Genomic DNA, 8,890 nt, shown 5'->3' with positions numbered 1-8,890 from the left:
TTGGTCCTTCAGCCCCATCCTTTGCAATTCCACCCTGAACCTGCTCCGCAGGCTCAGCAGATCCAGCTTCCACCTGCAAGAAGCTCCAGGCCAGCAAGAGCTTCCATCAACGGGAGCGGAACAGCTTTTCCCCATGGGTGGGGGTGAGGACGAAACGCACGCAGCTGAGCAACTCGCCGAGGTAAAACTCACCAATAAATTGCTCACCAAGCGACTCGGCGAGGGATTTATCCACAGAGGCCTCGTTATCAAGACGTTTGCTCATGAAAGGACAAGAAGGGCAAATACGTCCGATCCCCGCACACCCAGCGCTGCTTTGACCCAACCACGCGACAAACACCAGAGATTCTCACGCAGGGAAGGAGAGTGGGCGACGCTGAGAAGCACAAGCACAGAACCAAACCTGCAGATGCCAAACTGGTGGAAGAGCAAGGCATGAGGGCAGATCGCGAGCCGTGGGGATTAGATTGCTACCGAAGCGCTATTAAATCACAGCTCCCAGCAGGAGGGCGGCGCCAGGCTTGGTGAGAACGCACAAGACCACCGAGGCTGCTCCACATGGCCACGTTCGGAGAGCAAAGCCAGGCTCTGCAGGACGTTAAAAGGAAAAACCCAAGATGAAGGCGACTGAGCAGATGACAACGCAGAACTGGATCATTGGGGAGAACTGGATCATCGAGGAGAAGGGAGAGCGCAGCCACATGAGAAAAAAAACCAAAATGAGTCAAAAAATGGGTAAAAGGCACAGGTAAAGCAAAAAAAAAAAAAAAAAAGCAATCAAGCCACAGCAAGTTTAAGGGACTTAATGAATGGTGATGGAGCGGCAACAGGCGACGGCAGCAGGGGCAGCGCCAGCACAGCCCCAGGCGAGGGCAGGGGCAGCGGCTGCAGGATCCCTCCCAAAGCCTCCTCTCGCTGGTTCTCATGCGGGGCTTGGTCTCCAGGCACCCAGAAAAGCTGGACAGCAGGGTTTGGGGGGTTTTTTCTCCCTGTTTTTAACCTTCCATCAGGTGCCCCCAACACAACTTCTTGTCCCTGCACATTCCCTGTAGGAAATGGCGCCTGCCAAACCCCCCCAACCAACCAAGGTTCCCAACTTTGACCACAGATCTAAGTCTACACAAAGGAGCTAAGGAATGGAAGGAAACAGCAACCAAGGGGGGGATGAAACTTCCCTGGCGATCTGTAGGAGACCGAGGCAGGCCTCCCAGCGCTGGAGGGGTGACACAAGGCTGCTCCAAGGTTTGGCAAAGTGGACGGCCTTCCTGCTACCCAAATACACCCAGGGGCCTTCATTCCTGCAGGAGGTGGCTTCCAAGCTCTGCCTGGGGCCCAGGGGCTCCTCCGGCTGGAGTGGAGGTGCTGAGCCTCTTTGGAGAGGTTTTGTTACGCTGTCCTGGTTCTTCAGAGCAAGGTGACACACAAGCAGCTTTCAACCCCTTTGAGCAGTTTTCTTCTGCACCTCCCACGTGCCCAGGCCTCCTGCCACGCTCCCCCCGGCAAGAGCTGCTCAGGGCACGAGGAAAACCATCTTCAACCAGGTAAAGCCCTTCCCTCTGTCCTCCCTTTAGGCTTCTGATCTTTTACCCTACATCAGAGCTGGGGACAGGTCCAGAGCCATTTTGCTGCTGTGAATAGCAAAGAGGTGCCCAAGACCGTCGGCAAACGCAGCCGGGCATGGGGCAGCAGCTACCAAAAGCCACGGCCTCCAGGGACAAGGACCAGGCCACAGTTTGCTTTACTGAGACGCGCTAGGGACGCAAGATCACATCCCACTTAGTGCCAGCGTTTCTCCTACACCATCCGACGTGTGCAGACCCAACAGAAAAGCCTGTGAACACTTCAGGACGCAGCTCCCCTGAAAGCACGAGCGCAGCAAGGTAAAAACACACAAAAAACCACAGAAACAAACAAAAATAAATCACTCTTGTGTTCCCAAAAGGCTCTTGCAGAAAGGCAGCGCACACGGGACCAGAGGACAAGCTCGGTGTTTCAGGCACAGCCATCGGGTCTCCATCCCAGCCCGCAGGCGCACGGCTGCTGGACTCTAAGCCCTGGCGAGGTTTCAGCCGGCAGCTCCCGCGCTGGGGACGGAGCTAGCGGCGTTTCTGAAACCCGTTTGCTCTCTCGTACACAAGCACGGCACACAAACAGCCCCTGCCAAGTCCCGTTACGGCAACACGGGCTACAGCAGGGCCCTGCGGAGCGGGAGCCGCCCAGCCGCAGCGCCCCAGGAGCTACACGGGTACGAGCGCCCACCAAACCTAACTCGCCTGCCTTCTGCTTCACTCCTTGCAGCGGATGGGCGCAGACCAGCACGAGCAACGCGGCCAGTCACAGCGTTCCGGCTTTACAGCATCGCCGGAGCTGGAGGAATCTAAGCAGCCCGGCATTTATTATCTAATATTATTTTTTTTAAAAATAAAACGCACTTGCTTAGCACATAACAGAAAAAAAAGGGAATTGCATCCACAGCCTGCATCCATAGCAGTCCCAGCGCAAGGAAAGCCATGCAAAGGGAAGCAGTCAACTTAAAATACTAAAGAAAATAAAACACGAAGTCAGACAAGGGCTGAAAAAGTTCCTGACCTGGCGAGTTCAGCGTTCCTAGAAGGGCAACGACCAGAGCCCCTGACTCCTTGTGCTGGTTGAGTGTGTAAGACACAGGGTTTCAAAAGAACAAGCTTCTAGTCCACAAAAGGCTGAGCTGGATCACGTTTTATGTCAAATCCTAGAGAAAAAGGCTCCTTTACCGACAACGAGCAGGGCGCCCCCGCGAGGGAGAGCACACGGGCCCCCATCGCCAGCCTCGCTTTCTCTGTACCACAACTCCTGTCACGCCGCCAGCGGGGAACTCGGATCCACGAGTACGAGACGACCGTCCCAAGGCAGGCAGACGCCTTCATGCCGTATCCAAGCCGAAGTTACAACACTCGGGGCTCCGTGTCAGCCCAGGCGTGGCTGCGTTACTTCCCTGTCCCCCAGCCGAAAGGCAAATCCTCCTCCTCAGCTCCCACATGTCACTGCTGCCTCCTCTTCCTCTCCTGGACAGGCCTCTGCCCTCTTCCAGTAACTGCCAATGCCAAACCAGCCCATCTGCCACAAAAATCACTCTTGGGCAGCTCACTTGTAAAGCAGTTGGGGGGAAATCCCCCCCCCCAAAAAAAAAAAAGTTTGTAGCCATTCCCTTCCCCATGCTTGTCTCGGGAAGCAACTTCCCGGTGACCCCACCGCAGAAACACAGGAGGACGACTCCACCAGGGCTGAGGTCTCCTTGGTCATGGGGGATCTCTAGCAGGAGCCTGAGCCTGCTCATTACAAGTTTAGCAAGGGGTAAGGCCAGACAGGGTGGAAGGTTAACACAGCCACACTGCACTAGCAGCCACCAGCTTACGCTCAGATTTAACAAGGCAACAAGTTTTAGCCCAAGGCTACAGACCACGTTCTAAACCAGCAAAGACACCGAGACCCTGTGGCACAAGGCAAGAGCACCGAGAGCTTACGCTGACCCAACAGCCAAGCTCATCCTCCTGCACACTGCGCCCCCCCTCCCCAGGCGCCGCCATCCCTACGCGGTCGCTCAGCCAGGGCACGTGGCCCCACGCTCCGTTTCTTTGCCAGTGAAGCTCTGCTCCACCGCTCGAGGGCCGCTTCGTCCCCGTGCGGTGGCGTCACATCTTCGTGCCTGCCGGAGAGGCAGGCGTGCACCGGCTCGGCCCACAGCTCGCCGTAGGAAGACTCCAAGAAACACTGCTCACATCTACATCCAGCGCTGCACACACGAGGACATCGAGAGATGAGACAAGAGGAACAGATTTAGACCAAAAGCAGTGGACATTTATTCCTCATTTGTGCAAGAGTGTAAAGATGCATTGGAAAATGGACGGGACAGACCTGTGGAGCGCGGGGCCCCCCAGCCTCTCCTGCGTAGTCAATGGCTTTGTTTACAATTCTACTAAGAGGAGATAAACTTGCAGACTCACCTAGTTCACACCAACGATGCTGGCAAATACACTTGTATACAAAGGAAAGTTTCAAACTACATTTTTCACTAGATTCAAGTGAAGACTTTGTTCAAAAAAAGACACATACAAGTACAATTTAAAACTGTATGAACATTTGCAAATGTTTAGTGCAAAGTAATTATGTAAAAGCTACATTTGTATGAAAGTTTGTGCTGATGTGTTTGGTAGGGTTGGTTTTTTTCTTGGTTTTTTTTTTTTTTTTTTTTTTACCCTTTTACATCCATTATTTCAGTTACATAAGGTTTCACTTACCTACAGTACATACGCATTGTGTTAGGTCCCATGCAAGTGGGAATAATACCGTTAGGCTTTGTAAAATGTCACTCAGATTCTCATTTAGTAAACTGCTTATTTGGTTTAACAGTCGAGCTCCTGGCACACTACACATCCTGACTTCATGTAAGTGCTTAAGCTTAGGGTGGTCTTGTTCAGGTGCATGGCCTCGTGTGACGCAAACCAAACCGCTTCAGGACTTCCAAACGCAACCCTTCGTGAATGCTAAAGTGTTCGAGAAATCCACCGTTAGTTTTAGCCTGTAACAAACTGCTCTTAAAATTAAAAGCCTATTCACACAAAGTTATATGTAATGACTGTAGTAATCAGTTTATTACACAGATTAATCATTCTTGAACGTACAAGCTCCAGGGGAGCAGTTGGGTCTTTAAATATACACAAGTTTTCTGTCAAATGGATTTTTTTTTTTTTTTACCCTTACATCCAGAAAGACCTAAGCAGTTAAAAAACCTAAGAAAAACAAGAGCTATTAGCTATGTATTAACTGAGAAACCACATACAAACCAAAAAAAAAAAAGTATGAAGGAGGGGAGAGAGTTGAAACAAATCAACATCACTTGATGCACTAATAGCTCCAATCCATTTAAGTGTTGACCGGTTAAACTTAGACCTTAGACACAGGATGTGGGTACAGTTTATCTCATTGGTCATAACATTTACCTAAGGTGTAGGTCCTTCAGAATAAAATGAATACAGAAACAGCTTCAAGTTCTTCACCTTGCTTTTCATAACTGTTATGAGTTTAAAAGGATTCCATTTAAAATCCTTCACGGATCGGCAACACTGTCCCTAGAAATAGGAAATCCACCATCAACTCGTCCCCTTCATGTTTTATTACCCAATTTAAATCAACAAGGAATGCTTTTAGGCTCACAAAGTTATGACTGAAGAACCAGCTTTTCACACACACACTTCTCTGCTAGGAGTCAATGTTGGTACGGGGAATACAGTATTTCTATTTTGTTGTTCCAAGTATGTACAACACGCAGCACTGCTGTATCAGGTAAACATGTGCACAGGGGAAGATGAGGCGTGGGCTCATAGAAAGCAGTCAAATGGAAATCAAAAGGACTTTCTCTTTCAGAGTTCCCCTATCTTTATTTGTAGAGGTTATCCAATAATTTCTTAATTACATCGCATACTTCTGAGTCCATTCCCGAGCTATTCTGTTGTACCTGCATGTATAAAGAGAGGGTTTACTTAACATGACATCCAAACAGCATTTCCACGCCAGCAGCCTAACCTACCCATGGCATGAACTTACATTCTCTCTAGCAGTATCATGAATTTGTAAAATTTAAGAGCAAACCCAAATACTGGGCAAAGGGGGGGAACAAAAAAGCCCGCAGTACTTCATGGAAAACAGTAACCAGTCATATTCACAGCAGGCATACGAGACCTTTGCGATTCGAGCCACAAAACACAGCTGGCACAGGTCTAAGGGGAAAGTATTTTCAGGAAACCTTTACCTGCACCTCCCCCAGCCCCTCCCTAACTGCTGCAGCCCCGGGGAAATTACTGCAGGTTTTAATTTTGGTATTCTAGAAAAAAAAAATAATTCATGTTTCCCTCCCACCCCATTCCTGTTCGTACCTTAGAAAAAGCTAATCTAGGTACCTGGTATCTACTGGGCTGCCGAACCCTGACAGGCTTGTTTCGTGCTACACGTTGCCTTTGCCTATTTCGCTGACTATCAGGACACAACCATTCGTCCACCAGAATTTTCTTTTTTCTGAAGGCACAATACACTCCTTTTCCCAAGCCACCTGTAGCTTTTGCACCCAAATACCCTTTATAGCCGAGCCACTGCTAGAGGAAGCTCAGGATGCTCATGTAAAACAAAGCAGTCCCCGTGACTGTGCTGATAAAAGCTTATTTCTGACAGCAGAAGGCAAGTCCTTGTTCTGCAGAGTTTGTACAACAAGCATGAGCCACTTCTAGCAAGAAGCTCCCTAGTTCTGTACAACAGCTAGGTTCTCATGCTGGAATTTAGTCTGTAGACAGCGTTCTTTGGCTTAAACAATCTGACAAGCCACTCAGGAGGGCAAGAGCATTTGTTACTTTGCTGTTCTAAGACTACTCAAGAAGAGAGTCCAGTCACCTACTTTTGGAATAAAAATAGGAAGGAGTCCTGCATGCATTAAATGCAGCCAGTCACGGAAGTGCTGCGTCTCAAAATACGTGCTGCTGCTCCTGCAGCTCTCATTAAAAACAGGAGGCATGAACTTCTCTAACACTGCTCCTCCAGTACGCAGTAGGGTAAGCAAGTTTGGGGATCACTTTCCCTTCCTGTCTTGTTCTCATCAGACGACCATGTAGCTTCAGAAATTAACACTACTGATCGGATCTGAAGGGAACAGCAAGGTAGAGGAGTGTTTACAGCGGTCGTTAAAGCTGTTGCTTTTAAAGTGTCGTTAGTGATAAAGTTCTCTCCATTCTTGCCATTTACTTCACAGGAGCTTGGAGTCCTCCCACCCCACCTCTACACCACTTGTTCTTCCCTTGTGTTGCCAAACGAAGATGAAACGGGTATTTTGTGGTTTCTTTGCTTGTACGATGCCTCCACCACCAGCTAGCAGAGAAATACTCTCCCACTGGAGTAACTTGCTCGCCCTCTGCTGGTCTCGTAGAATTAAAGCAGGCAGTGAAGGCTCTGAAAAGCTGGTCCCATCCAACCTAGGGGCTCCACACAGGACAGATTTGCCTTGTTCATTGCACATTTTCATTAAATCAAGCAAACCTGTCATTAACAGCTACAACACTAACGAAAGACCACTGTGTGGAATCAAAATGCAGTAATAAAACCACAGAAGTACAAGGCCTCTACATCCTTCACTTCTACTGGCCTATGTACCTTTTTCCTACAGCAATGCAATGCTGTTAAAGATGCTGTGCTACAGATCCCAGGAAAAATCCCCAGAAAGGCCACAGTTCAAGTGAAAAAGGCAAAACAAAAGTTCACACTCTTTTCCAAGAAGCGGGTCCTTCCAGTTCCCCTTTACTATTTAAGCGTGGATTCTGCTCTGTCAAGAACATTACATGGGTTTTGGCTTCCATACTCACTTTTCTCTATCTGTTTTGTAGATCCGTGCAATCTCAGGCACTAAAGGATCATCTGGATTGGGATCACACAACAGAGAACAGATGGACAAAAGTACTAGGGAGAGAAGAAAAAAAAAAGATATTGAATTAGAGTTTCAGTGCAGCTGAAGACACCTGTAGAAGTCAGCCCGCCCGCTTCCCTCCCCTCTGGCCATTAGTATTGGCACAATTTTTAAAATGCCAAGGAGCAGTAATCCCACATACTTCAGCCAAGTTATTCTGAAAAAACTCCTTACCATTTAACTACGCAACTTTGCACGGCCGCAAGTCTTTAAATATCACCCCCCAGGAACAGGTATATCCCGTGAGAGCCTTAAATCACAGGGCAGAAGTGTTCTACCCGAAACCGTACCCAAAAGCCTTCTTGGAAAGCATCCCTGCTTTTGCACTTGAAATACAGCTTTTCCCTAAACCACACGCAACCTCATTGTTAATGACTTGCAACAGGACTAATCAAAAGTCAAAGGGCAGACAGATCCAACTGAGATGAAGGAAGCATGAGCTGCTCACAGATACTCAAGAACTGTTTAAAAGACGCTCATCTTGTGGAGAATTAAGAGGCTTTACGCAATTATTTTCTGAGCATAAGGTAGGTTGAAATGGATTAATTGTAGAACACTATTCTAAGTGAAGCAAGAAAGCACAGCCGACTGCGCTCATACTGACCACAAAGCCCTGAATTTTAAAGTTTCAGTATAAATAAATACTGTATATGTGTCTCAGAAGCCACATCCCGCTCATACGCCGCCGCTCGGCACAGCATTGACCTTCATCCACGTAAGGAGTCAGGAGCCTGCCTGCAAAGCTGGGAATAGCACATGCACATTCCTACGTTCACACCGAAGTAGAAGAAAAGGCAGTAAGTCATAAGCAAAGCATATTGGGACATGAGGCACTGGCAGGGACATCTTAGCTCTCCCTAAGAAATCCCAAACCTTCCTCTCTATTGCCTTCTCTCAGCCCATTTTAATCAAACACTGCCACTCCATACGTCCTGTCCCTTCACCTACAGTGGAGCTGTCACAGGGCATCCTCCAAGCGAGTTGGAGATGACAGCAGTTAGAAGTCTGAAGGCACTAAACACAGATTTGTTCAACTTCCATAGGTTGCTGCTGTACTGTGGAGCAGGAGACAGAGCTACCACGCTGAAAGACTTCAGCTGAAAAATGAAAGAGAACAGCAGTCGTTCCACAGCTCTCTGGGGGGTGGGACACGTGTTGGTTTTCTGGTTGTTTGGGGTTTTTTTTAAATAGTTTAAAACAGAGATGACAAAACAAAGAGCAGCTAGATACAGTGATGGAAAAAGGGGAGAATAGGTCTGATATTCATAGAATCAGAGAATCACTTAGGCTGGAAAAGACCACTAGGACCACTGAGTCCAACCATAAACCCTGCCATCCCACCCCCAAACCCTGGCCCTCAGCACCGCCTCTGCCCGGCTGTTAAATCCCCCCAGGGCTGGGGACTCG

At 48.6% G+C, this 8,890-nt stretch overlaps 1 protein-coding gene across 3 annotated transcripts in view; it reads right to left on the bottom strand.

The window, feature by feature from the left end:
* Positions 1-4,190: 4,190 nt before the first annotated feature.
* Positions 4,191-8,890, bottom strand: part of UBE2D2 (ubiquitin conjugating enzyme E2 D2) — a 33,368-nt gene continuing 28,668 nt past the window's right edge. For all 3 annotated transcript variants that reach the window (XM_035900823.1, XM_009645084.2, XM_035900828.1), the window contains 2 exons: positions 7,383-7,476; positions 4,191-5,494 (listed from right to left, as the gene is read on the bottom strand). In XM_035900823.1, the coding sequence (XP_035756716.1) occupies positions 5,449-5,494; positions 7,383-7,476 (140 nt within the window). In that variant the 3' untranslated portion in view covers positions 4,191-5,448. The remainder of the gene's footprint in view (positions 5,495-7,382; positions 7,477-8,890) is intronic.

This window comes from Egretta garzetta, unplaced genomic scaffold, assembly GCF_000687185.1.
Source record: "Egretta garzetta isolate BGI_Z169 unplaced genomic scaffold, ASM68718v1 scaffold521, whole genome shotgun sequence".
Classification (NCBI taxonomy): Eukaryota; Metazoa; Chordata; class Aves; order Pelecaniformes; family Ardeidae; genus Egretta; species Egretta garzetta.
The sequence above is the reverse complement of the archived record's forward strand: the minus strand, read 5'-3'. Positions and strand labels throughout refer to the sequence as shown.